General features: G+C 33.3%; 2 protein-coding genes across 2 annotated transcripts; one reads left to right on the top strand and one right to left on the bottom strand.

The window, feature by feature from the left end:
* Window positions 1-723, top strand: LOC125858822 (uncharacterized mitochondrial protein AtMg00820-like). The gene is made up of 2 exons (XM_049538614.1): window positions 1-492; window positions 592-723. Exons 1-2 carry the CDS (start codon window positions 1-3, stop codon window positions 721-723), a joined length of 624 nt encoding a protein of 207 aa, XP_049394571.1.
* A 1585-nt stretch (window positions 724-2308) lies between these two features.
* On the bottom strand, window positions 2309-3210 carry LOC125859480 (PLAT domain-containing protein 3-like). The gene is made up of 2 exons (XM_049539248.1): window positions 3064-3210; window positions 2309-2935 (listed from the first exon to the last, which is right to left on the bottom strand). The coding sequence occupies exons 1-2, from the start codon at window positions 3133-3135 to the stop codon at window positions 2462-2464; spliced, it is 546 nt and encodes a 181-aa protein (XP_049395205.1). The 5' UTR covers window positions 3136-3210; the 3' UTR covers window positions 2309-2461.
* Between the last annotated feature and the right edge of the window lie 19739 nt (window positions 3211-22949).

Genomic DNA, 22949 nt, shown 5'->3' on the forward strand with positions numbered 1-22949 from the left:
ATGTCCAACTACTTATGCTATGATTTGTTATCTCCTACCTATCACAAATGTCTTATTGCTCACACTTGTGATGTGGAGCCTAAGTCTTACCATGAAGCTGTCAAGGATGATAGGTGGATTCTTGCCATGCAACAAGAAATATATGCTCTTGAAGAGAATGGTACATGGGATATTGTTGATTTACCTCCAGGGAAGAATGTTGTTGGTTGCAAGTGGGTGTTTAAGATTAAATATAGGGTTGATGGTCAAGTTGAGAGGTTCAAGGCAAGGCTAGTTGCCAAGGGGTTCAACCAGCAAGAGGGCATTGACTACTCAGAGACCTTCTACCCTGTTGCCAAAATGGTTACTGTAAGGTTTGTTCTTGCTGTTGCAACTTCATCTCATTGGCCCATATTCCAAATGGATGTTTACAATGCCTTCCTTCAAGGTGATTTGGAGGAAGAAGTTTATATGCAGATTCCTTCTGGCTTTCAGAAAGGATCTGTCCATAAGGTTTGCAGGCTCAAAAAGTCCCTCTATGGACTAAAATAGGCATCTAGGCAATGAAACTTGAAGCTTACTGCTGCTTTACTTGATTTGGGCTTCAATCAGAGTCATTTTGACTACTCTCTTTTCACTCTTACTACTGGCACTGATGTCTCTATTGTTTTGGTTTATGTGGATGATCTCTTAGTTATTGGCTCTAATGTTGATCTCATTCAGTCAACCAGAACTTCAAGATGAAGGACCTAGGTGATCTCAAGTTTTTCCTTGGCATTGAATTTTCTAGGGGCTCTTCTGGTATTTTGCTCAATCAAAGGAAGTATGCCTTTGAATTAATTGTTGATTCAGGGCCAGGGGGAGCTAAACTTGCTTCGACCCCTCTTGAATTCAATCAAAGACTCACTTCTCATGAGTTTGATATAGCCATAGGAACAGATAATGACAAGTTGTTACCTGATTCAAGAAGTTATCAGAGATTGATAGGCAGATTGCTATACCTAACTATGACTAGACCTGATATTGCCTATGCTGTCCAAGTTCTTAGTCAATTTATGCATAAGCCAAAAAAATCTCATATGTTGTCTGCAATTAGAGTAATAAGATACATCAAAAATTCCCCAGGACTTGGCTTGCTCATGTCTTCAACACCATCTCACAGCCTAACTGTATATTGCGACTCAGACTGGGTAGCTTGTCCACAGACCAGGAAATCAGTCACAGGCTATATGGTTAAATTTAGTTTTTCCTTAGTGTCATAGAAGTCAAAGAAGCAGGAGACTATCTTGAGAAGCTCTGCAGAAGCTGAATTCAGAAGTATGGCATCCACTGTTGCAGAAATATTTTGGCTGACAGGACTTTTTAAAGAGTTAGGTGTCTCACTTATGCAACCTACTAATCTGTATTGTGATAGCAAGGTTGCAATCGAAATAGCAGCAAATCCAATTTTTCATGAGTGTACCAAACATATAGACATTGATTGTCATTTTGTAAGGGAGAAAATACAGCAAGGATTAATCAAGACTCATTACATAGGAACTAAAGAACAATCAGTCGATTTGCTCACAAAAGGATTGGGAAAGGCACAACATTATCATTTGCTTATCAAGCTTGGAATGAAGAATGTATATTTGCCATTCAGCTTGAGGGGGAGTATTGAGTCTAGTGACGTGGAAGTTAGTTAGGTAGTTACAACTAACTTATGTACAGCTAGTTAATAGTGGTAAAGTAGTGTACACTGGGGTTAGTTAGAAAAATGCATTTAGCATTTTAGTTTCAGTTCATGTATATAAACTGACTGTAATTCATTGTTGTATTAGTCAGTATAGATGAAATGAATTTCTCTTCTTCTTCTCTAAATGCTCTCACGTCCCAATAGATTGATCTAATAATCACAGCTCTAAATCCATGGTAGCTGAAGTTTACATTAATACTGATAAGATTTCTCACTATTCGACGTGTTCCTTCCCACCATCAATTGGCTGATACATACTAAGGCTATGACGTGATTACACCATCCATTTCATCTCTCTAAATTGTTGCTATGTGATACTCCACGTCAATATATTTGACAGGAGATGTTACCGTATGGCTGTGTAACAACCCATATTGAAATATTATATTAATTGGCTTGATATTATTGTATTTCAGAATTAATTAGCTAAATATTTTGTAGCTTAATTAATTAGATATAATTAGCTAGGTTTAAGTATGATTAAGTTGTATAAATATATTATACTGCTCCATTCAAAAAACAAAATAAGATTGTCACAATTCTTTCCATATATCGTTATTCAATCACTATCAGAGTATGGGCAAATTAGGAAAGACAAAGAAAGAGGACAGATTCTTTATTGAGTTATTCAAAATGTCCATGACAGCAAACACAGGCCTTAATCATCACAAATCATACCAAATCCACGCGTATTTTTTCTCACTCACAAAGAGAAAAAAGAAAAACAAACAGATATTCTGGACCCAATTAAATTACATCAACTATAGAATATGATTCATCAGAATCATAAAGGGGCTTTTGCTCAGCGGATTTGGACTTCTTCTTACAGTTGTTCCTGATGGCCGTCAGCTTATACGGCGAAACATCAGTGCCGAGCCACTGATCCACGGTGAACAACTGCTGGTTGCATTGTTTGTGAGCTCCGGTAACGGTGACTTCCACGTACTTACAGTACCATCCATGGTGTGGGCCTGAACCATCTGAAGTCAAGTTCATTTTACAGATCGGCCCATTCAAACACGGACCTTTCCCACTGAAGATATCCAAGTTTCCCCTTTCGAAGTAGTTGTAACCAGGACCCATAAGTCCACCCCAGGCCTCTATGTTTTTTATTCTAAGTCCATAACCATCGGCATCGTAGAGAGTCAACGAAATGTTTGAATCGGTACCAGCTTTTATGATTGAGCCAGTGCGAATGTAAGCTGTGTACACACAATCTTCCTGCATTTCCCCCATCGAATAAGCAATTGCAAAGTAGAATAGAATAGAATACACAAGGTAGGTTTATTCTAGATCGATCTAGCACAACTATGTATGAATAGAGAGAGAGAAGAAGAAGAGTGACTTACAGCAGCAATAGAAGAAATGGAGATGAAGAAGAGGATGCTCATGAAATGGAACCACATTTGAGCTACTCCCATGGCGCCTTCTCGATCTGTCTAGTTGTCACTTTCTCTAGAGAATTGATTTTGTGATAATGGTGGAGTGAATAGTTTGATGTAGGAGTAGTTTTACTTATAGATGGGATCATGGCCGACAGGGGACCATATATAATAATACTTGCTTTAACTTTGAAATATTTTTACTAGTCTTATTCAAAATAAGTGAACTGTTGGATTTTTTTTATAATTCAAATTAAGTGAATTGTTTAAAGTTGAAGAGCGTAACTAAAATTTCTTTTATTTTCGCCCTTACTTACTTCTTCTAGGTGATAATTTCAACCGATTTAACTATTCATATTATGATTTAATTTAAATTATTTATATTTTTAAGAATAGTTTGACAATAAATAAAAGGAGAAAAAAAATGAGTTAAATTCATGCCCTAATTTTTTTTCTGTATTTTGTCAATAATTTACTTATTTTAAAATGAAAGAATTAAAAAAAAAATCACAATTTTATCATATTACTATTTGATTATAACAACTTTAATGTTTTGAAAGGTATCTTAACTAATAATAAAGATAAATTAGAAATTAAATTATAAAATATGCTTTAACTGTTGAAATTAAATAAGTAAAAATGAAGGAAGAAGTATACTATATAAGGAGTTAAAAGGTCAAAGATTAGATGGGAATACGAACGCCTACACGTGAAACAGGCGCTATACTAAAGTAGGAGTAGATGAATAAATAGCTGAACGTGCTGCAGTACAGCATATGAATAATTTCGAGATGCTGTTCCCATTACTCTAATTTAAGCAAAATATGCCATTCGGCTCTTTATACTTGTCACAATTGTCATTAAAACCTGCCAGATCTTAAGCATTAAACAGGGGGCGGATATGATGGTGAAAAATCCATCTCAATCTCCTTACCAAAAAGTTATAAAGTATTAAAATATTTTAATTTTGTTTTAATGTACAATATATAGAGAGAAATTTTAAACATTTTGAGCATAAGATTAAATATTTAATAGCTTAATAGTTGAGAGGGTTCAAAATTTACTTTAAAAATTCAAGTTCAAACGTTAAGTGTTATATTTTTATTTAGTAAAAATTCTAGATTCGCCATTGATATTAGATATGTTGATAAATTTATGAAAATAGACAAGTCATCATCGTGGTGGGGTGTGCTTTTACGCAACGTTCCCTAGTCCCTCCACCTAAAATCATTTTGCTTGTTTTCCTTTATACTCCTAAAAAATATGAATACTAATGGGTTTTGATTATTGTACGACCATAATTCATGTTTGAATATATAACAAAATTTCATGTAATATTTATTCTACTACCTCTTTCTATTTATTTGTTTATTTTTTACTTTGCACACCTATTAAGAAAATAATAATTGACATAATGAGTTTACTATTTTATTCCTATTAATTGATAGAATTACAAAATCAATTTACTCATTAGAGAAGTTCTAGCTTTTTCAAAAATGTTAACTCTCTAAATAAATTGATGGTTTAATAGGTAAAAATATACATTGTCTTTTCTTGATTAGTCAAATATGACAAGTAAAAAGTCAAAATTAAACAAGTAAAAAGGGACCAAGGGAGTATTAAATTGTTTATAATCTTTCAAAATAATTCTATCAATGATTAAGAAAAAAAATACCTTGAACTTCTAAAATGAAAATAATTTGAGACAATATTTTTTAAAAATCAGAACAAATAATTTAAGATGGAGTAAGTCAGAGTCGGAGCCAGCTTGGTGTCAGGGAGTTTATCCAAGCCCCTTTCGACGGAAAATTATTCTATTTATACAAAATTAAAATAATTTTTCATGTATATATAGTAGATATCAAACCCCTTCGACTAGTTCATGTGTTTACTTCTGCAAGTTTTGAACGCTCTTAGTAAAAAATCTTGACTGCATTATTTGAGGAAGTACTCCCTCTATTCCATATTAAGTGAATTTATGAGACAATGCACACATAAAAAATATTCAAAGACATAATTTAAATCTTATTTTTCTTTATTGCCCTTTGTGAAATCATAAATATAACTTTATAAATAGTGCAATTATCTCCTAGAAAATACTTATAAAACTTCATTAAAGGAAGAACAAATATGAAAAAAGATTCAAACACCGTCTTGAATTTTGAACAACTCCATTATTTTGTAATTACATGCTATTTTTGTCTTATTATTCACACATGCGTGAAAGAAGATTTTGAAATTTTGTATATATGCATTTGATTATTGCATTATTGCCTTTAAAAATTGTATGTTGTAAAACTAAAGCAAAATAAGACAAGAAATATAGAAGATTCAAGCAATATAAATAGGGAGACAAGAGATGAGAGCTTTTCTTATTATTCCAAGTCTTCAAGTGTATACAATATGAACCCTTATGCCTCTATTTATAGGGTAACATAGCGACATATAAAAGATTAGTTATAAACATGACATTAACATGAATATAATGGAGGAGGTTATGACAGTGAAAGGTTATAGGAATAATGGTTATAAAGTTGGAGGTTATGGAGGTTATGGTTATCTTCATAATGGAGGAAAGTAATGGAGATGTAACTTCTTGGTGTAGTGGACATCCACACTATAGATGTCCATAGATAATATGCCTCGTTAAAACCTTACTAGGAAAAAAACCATGTGGAAAAAAATTTCAGTGAAGGAAAAAGAGTACACATATCTTTTAATACGATTTGGATGTTGCCTCGTTAAAAACATTACCAGGAAAACCCTATTAGGATAAAACCATGCTTAAGGAAAAGAGTACAACACATATTTTTCTCCCCCTGATAAAATCTTTACTTAATATTTCGGATACGATGCATTCCAATCTTATATCACAACTTCTCAAATACTGATGTTGGCAATCCTTAGTGAATAACTTTACAAGATTATCACTTGAATGGGTCTTTGAACATCTATCTCGCCATTTTGTTGAAGATTATGTGTGAAAGATACTTTTGGTGAAATATGTTTTGTCTGATCTCCTTTGATTGTATCCTCTCTTCAATTGAGTTATCTATTATTTTCATACATGGTGGTTGGAATATCATTTTCAAAAGAAAATCACATATTTTCTGAATATGATAGATCATGATTCCAACCAAACACACTCCCAACTTAATTCATAGATCAATATTATTTATGCATGATTTGAAGAAGTGGTTACTAATGTGATTCTTTGAATGCCAAAATATTGTTGTCTCCATATGTAAATAAATAGTCCATTTGTGATCGAGATTTATGCAGATCGAATAAATATTCTGCATCTACATAATCAAATTATTTTTTACTCGGAGATTGATCATTTCAATTTTATTGAAGCTCGTTTTTCTTCTGAAAGAAATCACACATCTTCTATGTGTTGAGTCACTTGCTTTGCTAGTTTCTTGTCATAACTTGAATAATACTATGACAATCCTTTCACATAACTTTCGTTATGTATATCAAATAATCTTCTAGCATTTGCATAACCAGCAATCTGTAAGTGCACCAATTGCACAAATACATGTCATTTTAAATCCTTTTCATGAGATCAAAAAGATTCTTTCTCTGTGTTAAGCAATCTCAAAACCATTGGGTACTCAATGTAATTGCTTTAAGACCTTTTAAATCCTTCAAGGATTTTCATATAACATTCATCGTCTAGTTAGACATAATAATCATTCATTATACGTATTCAAGTATTTCATCTATTGCCAGACTGAAACAAGTCTCATTGCATCCACCAGTGGAGAATATATCTCTATTTAATAAAGTCAGGATTTTTGCGAAAATCCTTTATGCTCCGAGACACAAACCGTACTCTATTTCTTACTGGTATACTTTTGCACAATGATTCATTTGTACCCCACTGACATATATTTTGATCTATAAACTATAAGTTCAAAAACATCACTTTTCTAAGTGAAACAAAATATACTTGAATAGTGCATTTTATTTGGCCAATCATTTATCTGTCCACACTATAAGATAGATTTGAATTTAAGATCCTCGTAACCATTTATAGCATTGAGTGCTACTTCATATTAAAGATACAGTTGACTGTCATTTTGATTTGATTCCAATACGACATAGCTTATCGAGATCTCTTCATTTTTCATCATTTTCAAGTACCTGAACCTTTGTCAAGGTTTTATGAAGTGTTATGTCATAATGCTCTTTCAAAGTATTTACCTCATTATCATGACCATTTTGTTAATTTGCTCCTCTCCTTCCTCAAGGAGTTTTACGTTTGGAATCGATTAGTCTATCACACTTCTGACATACCATAGACTCTGTCCTTCAAGGACTATTTATTGGAGCATTAGCAGCTTCATTAAAATATTGGGTCAACAAATACATCTGGCATATTATTTGCAACATTTTGCAAATGAATTATCTCTTGAACTTCAAGTTCACATTTTTTTTAACGAGGATGTAGATAATTCACCCCACACATAATTTTCAGCTGCTAAACATATCTCCCCCTAATGTTAGGAAATCTAACATTTACCCCTAACCTCATTTGGAGATCCATCTTTGTGCGTGGTGGAGCAATAAAATCATATGTGCACACATCAAATTTTTATATGGAAGTTATTTGGTTCCCGACCCTAAACCAATTGTGATGGGAGAACCTTGTAGGCTTGATGCATACATGTAAAATAAACTCATCTCATACCAAATTTTATTTGAGAGATTTGTTCTCATAATCAATGGTCTAGCTATAATTGGAGGCATACAATTTCTGCTAAACCAACCAGCATTATCAACATGATTTTATAGTTTGGAACTGTGGTCTTAATTTAATAATTCGAGCAAACAACCTTACAAAAAGCAATTTGTAAGTTGATACAAATGCACATGTGATCATACCATAGATGCATCTATTAAGTCCGGAGTGTCGAATTTAGTAGGGTAGCATATATGTTTTATTTTTATCGGGTACCGAACAAATTCTGAGCACTCCGTCGGAGACTTTGAAGAATTTAGCCAAAGCTGAGATCTGGTGCAGCTCTTTAACTAGAGTTTGGGCCTTTAACGACCAGCTTTTGGGTTTTTAGCGACCAGTTACGCCCTTTATAAAACCCCAACTTAGCATTATTCCTCATTTTCTTTAAAGTGCGATAACTTGAGCTTTGGAGCTCCAATTTGGGTGATTCAAAAGGCAAAGTTGTGAGATTTTTCGAGGACAACTCGTAGGTGAGCTCGGAATCTGATTTGGGGTTCCTGTTTGAGATAAATTTCACAAAATACCTGCTGCCACAACCCCTTTTTGTGAGCTTGATTTTGGGATTTTAGAGACTTATTTTCTCATCCATTTTAGGCCTGATTTCAGCGATTCCTGAGTCCATTTTGAGGAGTTTTTCGAGGAGAGCGTTGTGGTGTTGTCAGAATTTACTGTAGACTACCCATTTCTGGTAAATATGCTGAATTAACTGCTGTCCCATTTTTAAAGTTCTTGAGGAAAAATTGGATTTTGGTTGCATGTTGGTTCTGTGTTGTTTTCGTGCCCCGAATTGTGTCCCATCATGGAACACAAGTTCGGGGAGCTGTTAAGAGTTTATTTCTGGGGTTAACTTCGGAATTTTCAGTACGGGTCCGAATTTTCCCATTTTGACCCCGAAATTGGTCCGTCTCCATTTCTTGCGATTTTAGTGTCTAAACGACCATAATAACGTTGTGACTCTATTTTGGATAGTGTGTCAGCGTTTCGAGGCCGTTCGAAAAGGGAAAGCTCCAGATGAGTGATTTTAGAGCGCGCGTGATCGGCCTACAGGTAGGCTACAATTTCCCTCTCTTAGATTGAGCTCGAGAGTGTGAATGCATGTTGATTAGTTGGGATTTGAGTTGGTAGTTATTGAATCATGCATAGGTGTTTAGAAATCATGTTTCGGCTTATTTCGAGAATTATCAGGTAACTGTGAGCATGCTATGTGTTACTAATTGACCCTCCTCGCTATGTGGAGTGCTTGTATGCTTAATTACTGTTTATTTGAAGCATGTTGGGCCTTAGTTTAGGTTTGACTAGGGCTTGCCTTAGAAATGCATGATTAGGAACCGATAGGCCTTAGTTTTACCCCGACGTCGCTCGGCCGACTTAGATCCCTGTAGACTGGTGTACCAGACTTGAGTCTGATAGTTTGGGTCGTAGTTAGGCGATACGCTTGCTCCGACGATAGTTATCCTTATTTCCTCGATGTTACGGCTTCACGAGTTACGTCAGCGACACTAGTTCTACTTCGCGATTTGAATTTGATTTTCGATTTGGTTACAAGGACTTACATTGATTGGCTAAATGTGGACGGCGTTCCATGGACATTTATGAGCATGGATCTATTAGGACTCTTTCAGCAACTACATTGGCACCTTTATAGAGCATTCGATTTAAGGTTCGGCCTCTATCGCCCAGATACTTATATAGAGCATCCGGTTTAAGGTTCGGCCTCTATTGCCCAGATACTTATATAGAGCATTCGATTAGAGGTCCGGCCTCAGTTACTTGATACTTGTGATTGGTTACTTGGGTATTTCTAGTGAGCATCCAGTTTGAGGTCCGGACTCCGTACTGTCATATTCTACTGATTAAGGTTGAGGTTCTGGTTCGATGTTCTTCGTTTTTGGGTTCTCTTATGCAATTCTCTTTAGGTATAGTTATTATGTGTACTCGTCGAGCTTATGGGGGTCCGATAGAGTTTTTAATTAAACTTGTGCACGAGTGTACCTTCTGGGCTTATGGGGGTCCAGGTGTAGTTAGCTTATAGATTGCTTTAGTTAGTTCTTTTTACACTCGTGTGCATTCCATTGTTTCTTAGATTTCTGTTCTTGATCTATGTTTGTGTTATTCCTTCTTTTCATATTGCCTTTACTTTTCAAGTTTAGTCGGCCTATGATGCCTTCTGGGTACCTGCTGTTTTGGTACTTATGCTACACTCTGCATCTGTTTCATGATGCAGGTTCGAGCACCAGTGCCCAGCGTTGATCCAATTTGGAGTAGTCTGATCCGGAGACGAGGGTGAGCATATGACGTTTTGTACTATTTCAGTTTCCAGCTGTATATATAGACTTGTCTTTTACCTTTCGAGCACTCCAGTCTCTGTGGTCCACTTTTGGGACTTGTACTCATTTTGCCAGTAGCTCTGTACTAGTGACTTCCAGGTTCTGGAATGGATCTTTATTTGTATTTATGTTTTGGGTTGCTTCCTCCTGTTTATATTATTATCTTAAAATTTGCCTACTCTTGTTTAGTTTTTGCCCTCATACCCATTACTTGTTGTTCTGGGTTACGGGTTGGCTTACCTACTGGTGGGTTATAGTAGGTGCAATCATGACTCGAGGAATCGGGTCGTGACATCATAATAGTAAACGGTCCACATGGCAGGTGAACGTGCCCATATTCACCTTTTTTTGTGTTCCAAATAATTTTAGGGGATACAATCTCAAACTTAAATTGTACAATGATCATTTTATCACAAGAACAAGCTACAAAAGAGAATTCTTGAATAATCTTTTATTTCTTCAACATATAGCCACGTGAATTTTCAATTTCTTTTGCATCACATTTGAATCGAAATGGCCAACCGATTATGCCAACTGATATTTATTCTAGTAAACTTCTAACTTACTTTTGCATGTGAGTCCATCATCATACCCATATTTGTATACAACAAACAAGAGGAAAAAATGGGTAATCTTATACGCAAATATTTATAACCCACTTTGATTGTAGTAATTTAAAGATATAAAATCTTCCCATAATTTATAGTCTCAATATAATAATTTTTTTCTTTTGAATTCCTTCGAAACTTAAAAAAATTTCTTTTGAGACTTACTACATTCCCAATATTATGAACAATTTCATTCCTTCGGATAGTAACAAATTAGCCCTTTCGAAACTCTCAATTAATTTTGTGTACTATCACAAATTTCACAACACCATTCTTATGATGACCATCTCCATCAAGGAGAAAATTATTAATATTGTCATGGTTAAAAGATTATTACATGCAAGACTTATTTCTTGACAACCAAGGACAAATTTGTGTTGCCACACAACAATATTTATTTTGGTCATGGCCACAACCTTTACAGGAAATAATTATTTCTTTCTTTTGTCCTGCAATAGTTCATGATAGAACATACCACAATATTTGTGATGTACTCAAAGTATATAACCAAATAATCGTTTATGTCAAAATATTTTTTCAATCTCTCAAACTTCCCATAGAAATACATGAACATGTTCTTATCCATACGAGCACAAGTCACATTTTCTTCAAGAAATGGACCATAACCATTTGTACATGCTCCATAAGTTTTTATCAGAAACTCATTGTCATGCTTTCACATTTATCAAATTTATGTGACTCACCTCAACATCACTTTAAGAGGTCAAATGTACCAAATATACTACCACTCTGTATTCTTTTATTTTGATGGAGGATTTACAAAAAATTTCAAATTGGGTTGCACCAACAACAGTGTGGCCAATAACTTTTCATATCACTTTAATGGATAAAAATTACCTTCACATTTTGAAGGATCATCTTAAGAACCTTCTTCCTTTTAATCACCACAATGATGACCATTAACATTTTACTACGCCCATATTCATACATTCAACCACTTGTCATTTTTCAGACATATTATGCACTGCTACCACATTCACATAAGAGAATGGAGCAAATTAATTGGGCAAATTTCATGATTTTCAGTCAAAAGTATACAACTTTATGTTAGTCATTATCATATCATCACTATAGTGCATTAGGACTTAAACCCAATGTCTTACCCATATAAAAACATCTTTGGCCATAAATCAATGGGACTTGAACCCAAATTCTTATTATCATGATTCACCGAGACTTTAACTCTGTGTCTTACCCACTTGGTGTGGTGAAACTTGAATTCACCGTCTTACTCTCAATCAATGTCTTGATAAACCAAATACGTTACCAACAAAAATAATTATCGAAAATCATAAATATAATCTGAATTACTTTAAGCATAAGAAATATGAACAAAATCAATTAATTAGAACAACATGTTGGAATCATATAAAAGTCCCAAGTTAAAATAAATTAAAGCCTTTTAACATTCCTTCTCAATATTGTTACGGAGATTAACATAATTTACTAACCATTTTAAAATAACTACAAAATAAATTTTGTTAGTATAAATAATATATTAATAACTCAACAAGTAAATGTTTAGATAAACAAAAATAAAGAGGTGCAAAAGTAACCAATAATGATAATCCAATCAATATGTATATGCCACATAATTCAACAACTTATCTTTTAATAAAACAAGATCATAAAGAACAATTCTTTACAAATTATTAACTTATAAAACTAATTTTGCTTTTTAAATATATAAGTGATCAAATTAAAAGTTTGCTCAAAGTAAAAGCAACTTGCTGGACTCATATGATTTTGAGATGGTAAGAAAACTAATGATGCATAATCAAAAGTAAAATATAAAATAGATTATATAGTAATTTACCTTGTTTCAGAGAGAAAAAGAAGCACAAATATTTTTTTACCTTCTTTATATTTACTTTGCTTCAATCCTTCAATAGTAGAACAATCGTGCTGATAACATATTGTAAAACTAAAGAAAAATAAGACAACAAATATAGAAGATTAAAGCAATAGAAATAGGGAGACAAGAGATGAGAGTTTTTCTTATTATTTCAAGTCTTCAAGTGTTTACAATATGAACCCTTATTCCTCTATTTATAGTGTAACATAGAGACATGCAAAAGATTAGTAATAAACATGACATTAACATGAATATAATGGAGGAGGTTATGAAAGTGAAAGTTTAAGAGAATAATAGTTATAAAGTTGGAGGTTATGAAGGTTATGGTTATCTTCATAATGGAGGAAAGTAATGATGATGTAACTTCTTGGTGTAGTAGACATCCACACTACAATATTTTATAACATATTACAATTTTTCAAAAATAAGAAATTAAGGAGCATGTATATAAATAGCTTTTTAGGCCTGTAAATTGGTCATTGAAAATTTTTAAGAACCAATTGATCTTATAGGTAAGAATAAGTGAACTTACTTACTCCTTAAGGCGTCGTTTGGTGTGAGGGATAGATTTAACTAGTCTTGAAATAAAAAAATAGTCTTGAGATAAAATTTTGATATCTTATTTGGTTTTCAAGTTTGGAATCACTTATCTCACCATTTATATGATAGTAATGAGATAAGTTATTCTAAATACATGGTGGAATAAGTTATCCCAAGATAACTAATCCCAGGATAATTAATTCTGTGATAACTTATTTCCAACCAAATTTTTAAGTGAAAATTTTATAATTGACATATATAAGACTAATTATTACTAGTTATGACATTATTCTTTATGTTTCAAGTTTTAACATTAAATAATTATGGATTATAACATTTGTTAAATAAAAAAAAGTAAAAGAAATGGAATATAAATTAACATACAAATTAATAATAGTAATGATAATTAATAATAGGCATAAAATCAAGAGAGGAATAACAAACAAAATATTTGTTTTCCTTATTTAGCTCAAAACAGTTACTAGTCTTTTCTCTCACCTGTTAATTGTCTATCAAAACATAAATCAATTATTTTTTACTCAATATTCGTATCTTTCTCCATCATTGCTCAAAATTTTCTCTTCTCTCACTATTTTTTTTTGTTTCGCCATTATCTTTCTCTAGGATAGAAGGTTTCTTATCAATATTAATTAAATATGGTGGTAGATGAGATTATTCAGGTTAATGTTTATTTCGAAAGTGTTTTAGTGAATAGTATCCAATTTTTATTTCAATAAATCTTTTAATATGTAGTGTTCAATTTTTATATAAGAATTGTTTAGTTTTGACATGAATTTCGTATAGAAATTTGCATATACTTGCAATGGAATTAATTTATATACTGTTAGTTTATAATTAAAGAAATTTTACAATTAACTTGTTTGAATTTGATACTCTTCTTGGTATGATTCTTGTATGAACTAGCGTTTAGTGTTGGTATGAAATGCGTATATAAATGTTCATATTAGTGTTTATTTTGAATTTGGTACTCTTTTTGGTATGAACTTTGCATGAATCAGTGTTTAGTCTTGTTATGATATTGATATAGAAATGATCAAGTTAATGTTTATAACTAAAGAATGCTTACAATTGCCTTGTTTGAATTTGATACGCTTCTTAGTATGAATTAGTGTTTAATATTGGTATGGAATTGGTATAGAAAATGATAAAAACTTGTATGCATTTGGTATACTATTTATATAACAAAACACAATTACTAGTAACAATCGTTTTGAAATTGGTGTTCTTTTGGTTGAGAGACCACAACTTGAACGCTGAAAGGAGTTTGCTGATGTGAAACTCAAGAGGTCTAAAGTTACGTGCAACACATGTCGTCGGGAGGGACACAACAAGAGGACATGTTCAAATTATCCTGCTGAAAATTAGTCATAATTTATTTTTATTTTATTTTAGTTATTTAATTTTGACAAACACATAGGTTTAATTTTTTTGGTCAGAATTCTAATTTCAGAACATTTATTACGTGTACTACTTATTCCTATGTTTATGCAGTGTTTTTCAAATGTCGACTAAAAAAGGAAAACTGATTATTGTTGGTAACCATTTGGTATCCACATGATATCCAATTGGTATCCAGTGAAACAAAAATTAAGTCCACCAATGTAGGCAATTGGTATCCTATTGGTATTCAACTGATATTGAATTGAAAATTTTAAGCCTAACCATGTATGCTATTGGTATATAATTGGTATCAAGCTGAAAATACATTGTATGTTATTTGTATCCAATTAGAAAAATTAAGTTTAGCAATGTATGCAATTGGTATTTAATTGGTATCCAACTGAAAATACAATATATCATTAAGATCTCAACTAAGTGAGCCAAGCTAAAACTAATTAATGTTCATATCCAATTGATATTCATTTCAAAAGCCTAATTGTAACAATGTATGCCTTGGTATCTAAATAGAATTTCAAAATATTTAATTCTTTCTACTTTGTGTTTGCAATATTTTTCAAAACTAAAATTCCAATCTGAAACTGGTTACTGATATCCAATTTGGTTCCAACTTAAAAAATGAATACTAAACACTATATGAAATTGATATCTAAGTGGTATTCAATTTATATCCATATGGAAAAATTAAGTCTAACAATGTATGCTTTTATACTCAACATAAAACATACTTTTGATTTTCAAAAATCATGAACGAAATCAATAAAATCTGTTTAATACTACATAGTAACAATAATGCATAATATATATTGTTGTAAAAAACTGAAGTGAAATAAATAGCATCCTATAATCAAAACATGAAATGAAATTCTAAGCCTATCATCTATCTGCCAATTGATCTCCTTGGCCTTGGTATAGGATAATTGGTAGTAGCCGGAGCATATTCTTTTACTATGCGCGGTCCATATTTTTTGACCCTTACTATTTGGAGGAGAGGATATTTTCTTTGATTCTTGTTTCTTCTCCTTCACATGGTTTTGTTTCTTCTTTTGAGGGGTAACTATGTTCTTCGTCGGAGTTGCATTCGTCTTGGGTGGCGGAGTTTGAATTAGAATATTAAAATTTGGAGGCTCTATTTCAAGATTAGATACATCCTCTACAGATCTCAGATTCTTTTTAGGTGTATGAAGAAGTTTTTATTTTTTCGGCATATTTGTTTGTGTATTGAAAATTTTGATTATTGACAGTGTGTACAAAATTTGTGGCAGTTTACGTTTAAATAGAGAAGAAGAAGAATGAAGAAGTCAGAAGAGAAAGAGAGACTGGTATGGGTGGAAAGAGAAATCAGTGTGGGTATGTGATGTTTTATTTGAAAATATACTTAAGACTGATTTTAGAGTCGCCACTTAATTTTTAAAGTAAAATTAAGAAAACTATTGTTTTCAAAAGACTAAAATAGAAAATCTAATGAAAACTTAAAAGAGGTTCGGGGTTCTTATTAGTATTTTGGAAGGGTTTGAAAGCACCCAAAATACCCGCTAATATGCGGTTATCCGGTAATTAACTATTTGGCTAATTATTATTTTTTAAAGATGGCATGCTTGACAAAATAGAGGGAACAAGCAATTAAGACTTAAAATCATTTTTTTAGGGGAGGGGAAATATTAAAAATATTATTAAGTAAAATTTTAAAGTAATTTAAGTAGAAAAATAAGCATGATTATTTAGTCTTTAGAAAATCCCGAAGTGACTATCTTTTGGGGAAATCGAATTAGGAACCTTAAAATTGACTAGAAAATAAACATTTAAACAAATACGAAGCAGATAAAACTAAAGGGATAGAGAGAGTTTGGGTCCCAAGTCTGATTTTCTATCCGATTGGGCCAGTACTTGGGCCTACTTTCACTTTGGGCTTTTGGCCCATTGGAGCCCACATGTACCTGTCCTAGGCTAACATAAAAAAAACTTTCTTTTGAGCTTTTCGCCCAATCTCCATCTGTCCTAAAAATAGCAAATAATAACAAACATAAATGGGTCTTTGACCCAATTACATTACAATACAAAAACTGAAATTTAAGAGGGCTTCTCAGGTTTCTGCTGTGATATACAATGTATACAACTGTTGTATACAGTCCTTCTTGGACTCTTGAACACCTGTACATTGACTTTTGGGGACCTGTTCCTTGATTTTTATAGCTGGCCGACTCAATAAGGTAGAATTGGGCCTCCGTGGCACAATAAGAAGGTGCAAGGATAGGCGAAAGAGTCCATGAGGACTCGGGGTAGATTTACATGCAACAAGAATGATAAAATAAGGATTAATAATCAATAATGAACAAATAAATCGATTTAATTCTTATCAGATAAAGTAATGCTATCGAACTCAAAGCAGTTTTAAATGCACAATACTTAGTATTAATGACTCACACATAAGTCCCATGATTAATCAACTGAGTGTTACACTTTCAAATAAAATATATTGAAAGAGATGATGAATAATTGGCAAGAGACTTGATCATAAATCAACATTAAGAACAATATAAGACAACAATTGAAAATAACATCATATATATTATTTTATAATAAAGAAAGGGCATTCATAGTTACAAACCAGAGAAAAGGCTAACACTTGAAGTATGACACGTGCATATAGACAAGACAAAGGCAACAAATACTAAACTATGCACAATTAACACGGAGAACTAATCACATTTTTTCAATAGTCAATGACATCAAAACAAATAAATAATGAACACAACATAGTTAAGCTACCATATTAATTAAGTTAGAGATAACCAGAAAAGAAGCAAGTTAAGGAAGTCATATTTAATAATTGAAACAACGAAATTAGATCCAAAACAAGACAATTAGTACTATTACTACACTATAAGTAACACAGAAATTGCCCAAGGGACATACACCCTAAAGATGAGACAAAACTCATTGATTTAAGTAAGATTTAAATTGATTGAAGCCTTTGTTAAAGATATAACTCAAATAACCACATCTTAAATCAAGAAGAGAGTCCCTCATGTCATAATTAACTAATACATTAGCTTTACAAGCTTTAAAACAAAGCTTCAACCAAATTGCAGGTTCAGAACTTTAAATAAAAAATCGAGAAAATTCAGAACACTTGTTATCGATTACTAGAAAGATCTAACGCTATCCCGCATACATTAACCATTTAAAAAAAGTATATGCTACTCAACCGGAAATATTCTGAGATTGACAAAATATCAACAGTAAACTGGGACAATATGATCAAAATACAGCTTAAGCCAGCTCAATGGCACCACTACCTATTTTATCTATAAGAGGAGCATCATTTAGCTATATTCAAATGTCAAAACGACAACTCTGTATTTCCTTTAAGGAAATTAGAAAGCAAACAACAACCACATAGTCGAGATTGAAAACTTCAAATGATAAACACGAGGTGAAGAGGAATTCAACAAAGGGCAAGGAATTTACCTTTTTCGGGGCAGGAACTGGGACAAACGAACAGAGCAATGACGACCTCTACCACACAAGTTCTGACTCGAGTAGCGACCAAGGAATTTGAAAAGAATATCGAACACAAAAACCGAAATTAGTTCTCCTCTGTTTTTTTTAAGTGTATTTAATGTGTATTTTAGCTAATTTTTGCTTAATTTTTCTCTGTTCTATCGCTCAAAAATCCCACCCCACAACTATGAAAGAAGAGGGGTTTAAATAGGAGGAAGATTAGGGTTAAAAAAAAGGGGGGGGGGGGGGGAATCAGATAGATTTTAGGGTGAATTCGAAATTCCAAAATTTGAAATTCAAAAGCTTTCCTAAGATAAGGCTGCCAGCCAACTCGAATTTGTACCAAATCCAACGGATAGAGAATGGAGGCCGCTCGATCTTGGAGGAAGGACGCTTGAGGAAGGAGATTGCTCCACCTAGCACTGCTTACGTACGAACGATAAATGAGAGAGGGAGAAAACAACACAACAAGAGTGGGCTCGGGTCGCGATGGGTTCACTGGACGCTGCTTCGTTCTGGGTTTCGCGAGGAAGAAAAACAAAGTTGGGGTCGTTTGGTTGTATGCGTATGTTTGCTGCTGTGTATTGTATTGTTGCTGGAATTTTGGTATTGGGCTGGGAATTGAGTATGTATATGGATTTGGTATGGGTTAGTATTGTTGGTGGGCTACTGATTGCAGGTAAAGGCCCAAAGTGGTTTTGCAAAGGGTTAGAATAGATTGATTATGTTTGGCTAAGATTGTAATTGAAGAATAGTCCAAATAAATTTCAATTATAACCAAATTGAATCTAATCGGTGTATTTGGTCAAAATTTAAATAAGACGAATTAATATAAATTTATTAATGAGCTTCTTAATATTAGCGAGATAAAATAATTAAGTTAATTATAAAATAAATAATTTAAAATATAAACTACTATATAACTAAACTAATTAAAAATATTGAATTAAAATAAAATCTTTTTGAGAAGAATTTCAAAAATTTATAAACTATACTAATTATATATAAAATTATATAAAACATATATATTACTTAAAAATTATAAAATGATAAAATTAATTAAAAGAAACTTGAAAAATATTTTTAACTTTTTATAAAACTAATTATTCCAAATCGTTCGAAATTGAAGAAGCTCGATGATTAATTTATATTGTGGAGGTCCAAAATTGGGTGTCAACAATTGTCCCTCATTTGACTTGGATTGATTCAAGAAATTCGAGAAAAATAAAATTGACTAATCCAATTTTGACCGACCACATCTTCATCCTTCAGAAAAATGACTTTTGGTACGGACTTTAGGAATTATGGCCAAACCCCGGAAATGAGTTTCCTACATACCTCAGGCTATATGAGAATTCAGGCTACTTGTAGTTCGATACGCTTAATTTGATGCACGATTTTGAAAGAATTCAAAAGTTATCCCGATATCGAATTATGAAGAAATCAGAATGCTCGGGACTAAGATTTGAGAGAGATTGTTTGAATACAACCGAGCTTTCAAATATTGATCCCGCCTACATATCCCTCAACCTAGAGAATCAGTCTGCTTGTAGTTCGACTCGATTGGTTGAAAAGGAAACCTATTATGCAAGATAACCTGCGGTTCTAGAAGAGTGACAAATAAGTCGAGTTATGAAAAAGAGGCTTGCAACCTCTTTGCCATGAATGTGGAGCTCTTTACATCCATAAGTAAGAACTTACACGGACATAATTCCCAAAGCTCTTGGTGTATTGTCACTCGGATTTGGAAAGTTACCTCCGATGGAAACCAAAATCCTTCGGATGCGAAACTGAAACCAGTAAACCTAAAGAAAAACCCACATGCCTTCTGATACGGGTGTGGTTTGATTGTGGTGAAAGTCGCTCCTCAGCTCGGGCCTTAAGAGTTTGGCACTCCTCTTCGGACTATGTCTCAGTTCGCTGCTAAGAAAAAGTTCCATATTGTGCTGCGTCCTTGTTGATGTCATCCGCACCTGTGGTTTAACTTGAGAATTCATCCTCTTGGATGCTATCGACAAAGATTGAGATAAAATTTATTAGCATAAAAATATAATTCAAATGGAGAGATCGCGTCTTTTACCATGTAGACACTTAGTCACTCTCCTTGAACATTTAACGTTAGTTCCTTCATCTTGACGTTAGGCGAATAAAACTTGTATCTCATATTTGCAATATAATTATTTGAATGTACTCTTCCTTTGATATCGAAATAATAAAATATAAACTAATGTAATATGTTGATGGCTCTCTTGATGACTTTCTTGCAAATGAAAATAATGATGATGATTCTTCATTGGTAAGATGATGATAATGGTAGGATGATGTTTCTCCATTGATATGATGATGATGATGCTCCATCGATAAGATGATGATGTTGATGCTCCATTGGTAGGATGACGATGATGATAGGACAATGTTGCTCCATCGATGGGATGATGATAATGATAGGACGATGATGCTACTCCATCGATCGGATGATGAGGATATGATTAACAATGATCCATTGATAGGATAATATTGTTTAGGGTCCATTGGTAGGATGATGATAATGAAGAACCGTCGGTAGGAAAATGTTGATCCATTGGTAGGATAATGTTGATGATCTATTGGTAGGATAATGTTGATGATCCATTAGTAGGATAATGTTGATCCATTGGTAGGATAATGTCGATGATCCATTGGTAGGATAATGTTGATGATCCATTGGTAGGATAATGTTGATCCATTGATTGGATAATTTTGATCCATTGGTAGGATAATGAAGATCCATTGGTAGGATAATGTCGATGATCTATTGGTATGATAATGATAATAAAGATCCTTTGGTAGGATGATGTTAATAAAAAATGAAGATCCGTTGGTAGGATGAGGATATTCCATTAATAGAATGACGATGATGTCCCTCTGGGTGATGGTATTATCTCATTTGATATTATTCTAGTAATGTTCATCCAGGTGGTAAACACGATGTCCCTCATGGTAGTTCACATAACCGCGTTTTGTATCAACGAGATCCGTGAATAGTCTTCAAACATTCTTGATGCTGAAAAGTGTAATCTCGTGTCATCGAAGATGCTTGTATATGTTGAGAGTGATTCTTTTACTTGTTCCCATTTTGAACACTTTGTTTTCGTTGTGACTTATGCTTTGCTGGGAATTTAAACGAGGTGTTGTTGCTCGTATTCTAAACTCTTTATTTTTCTTTTGAAAAACTTAAATGACTTTCCTGCATCTACAGAAAAGTTGTCAATTTTGGGGAGCTCCTCGCCCTTTTGACTACTCCATATTCATTTAATGGAGAAATATGACGAACTTGAGGCAATCTTATAGATCTGCATCTACAGAAAAATTGTTAGTTTTTAAAACAAACTGATATGTGTTGACTTCTTCAAGCGCTTGCTCCTTGTCTTGCTATCTTCAGTTGATCGCTCTGATATCTTGCTTCTCGATAGACATGACAAAAAGTTTTATGCAAAAATATTTGAAATATAGATAAAATCTTTTAGAAAAAGGTTTTCAAAAAGCTGTAATTGAAAAGAGGTCACTGCCAAGTGTCATGTCACGTCAAGCTTAAATGAACGTAATTGATTTGAAACTTTAGGGTGTCCGATAGCTTTTTCTGGAGAATTCAAAAATCCTTAAAGCTTGAGAAATTTCTGACATGGTTCTCCCGAAATCTACTATAATCGGGAAGTTTTGTAGTTGACTCTGAAATTCAAAGGTATCGGAGATTGCTGCAGTTGACTATGAACTTTAATGATGCCAGAGATCATTTGAAGCCAGCTTTAAACTTCTAATATGCTCGAAANTGTAGTTGACTCTGAAATGCAAAGGTATCGGAGATTGCTGCAGTTGACTATGAACTTTAATGATGCCAGAGATCATTTGAAGCCAGCTTTAAACTTCTAATATGCTCGAAATATTCGAAATTTACTACAAACTTCTAGTGATGCTTGATGGAATTTTTGGGGCCATCCTCATAAATTTATGTCCCAGTTAGATGTCTTGGGGTATCTCGAATTGTTGATATATCACTTGTAGAATTTTTGAGACCCTCTCAAAAATCAGTTGCAACTCGCAATGTATCTTCAATCTTGACTTGTTGAAGAAAATATATTATTCTTTAGAATTTTTGAGTCCCTCTCAAATATTCTATCCAGTTTCTATTGCAAAGAAAAATAGAAATCTTATGGGAGATATAACCGACCTGTTGTGGCGCCTACGTATCCCGTTGAGGCAAGAATCAGGTCAAACGTAATTCTCCCTCTCGAGAATTAACAAAAATAAGAAATTAAACGAGGAAACGACCGAAATCGATATAGACCGCCTACGTATCTCATTCTTGAGAATTTAGGTCGAACGTAGTTCAAGTACAAAAGAAAACATTAAAAGGGGGATAAATGGGTGACCGAGGCCGATATAGGCCGCCTACATATCTCATTCTTGATAATTCAGGTCAGACGTAGTTCATTACAAAGGGATAAATTCTAAGCATAAATGATTACAAGCAAATAAAGGCGGTTACAAGGAAAAGATAGAAATCTAGTCTTCAAAGATGGTGTCTTTTAACAGCATTTAAGTAGATTGATGACTTGTGAGATCCTATGTTCACGCTCAACCCTGTAATGTCATCAAACAAATGTATCGATGTGTTCTTTAAGCAAATGGATGAGTTCTCTCTCCCGCGCTTCTGTCAGATAGGTACCAATTTTGATTTCTTTGATGCATTCATCATTTTCCTGATTCACTATTCTAATTTCTTCTGAATTTGGCTCATCGTGACTCTCGAACTGTCTGTAATTCCTCAACCAGGTGTTTAGGTACCATGATCA

This window comes from Solanum stenotomum, chromosome 3 (genome assembly GCF_019186545.1).
Source record: "Solanum stenotomum isolate F172 chromosome 3, ASM1918654v1, whole genome shotgun sequence".
In the NCBI taxonomy this organism is placed as follows: Eukaryota; Viridiplantae; Streptophyta; class Magnoliopsida; order Solanales; family Solanaceae; genus Solanum; species Solanum stenotomum.

Coding starts and splice junctions, on each gene's coding strand:
- LOC125858822 (XM_049538614.1), top strand. CDS start 1: ATGTCCAACTACTTATGCTATGATTTGTTATCTCCTACCTATCACAAA. Junction 493..591: donor AGAAAGGATCTGTCCATAAG/GTTTGCAGGCTC, acceptor GGCTTCAATCAG/AGTCATTTTGACTACTCTCT.
- LOC125859480 (XM_049539248.1), bottom strand. CDS start 3,135: ATGGGAGTAGCTCAAATGTGGTTCCATTTCATGAGCATCCTCTTCTTC. Junction 2,936..3,063: donor CCATTTCTTCTATTGCTGCT/GTAAGTCACTCT, acceptor GGGGAAATGCAG/GAAGATTGTGTGTACACAGC.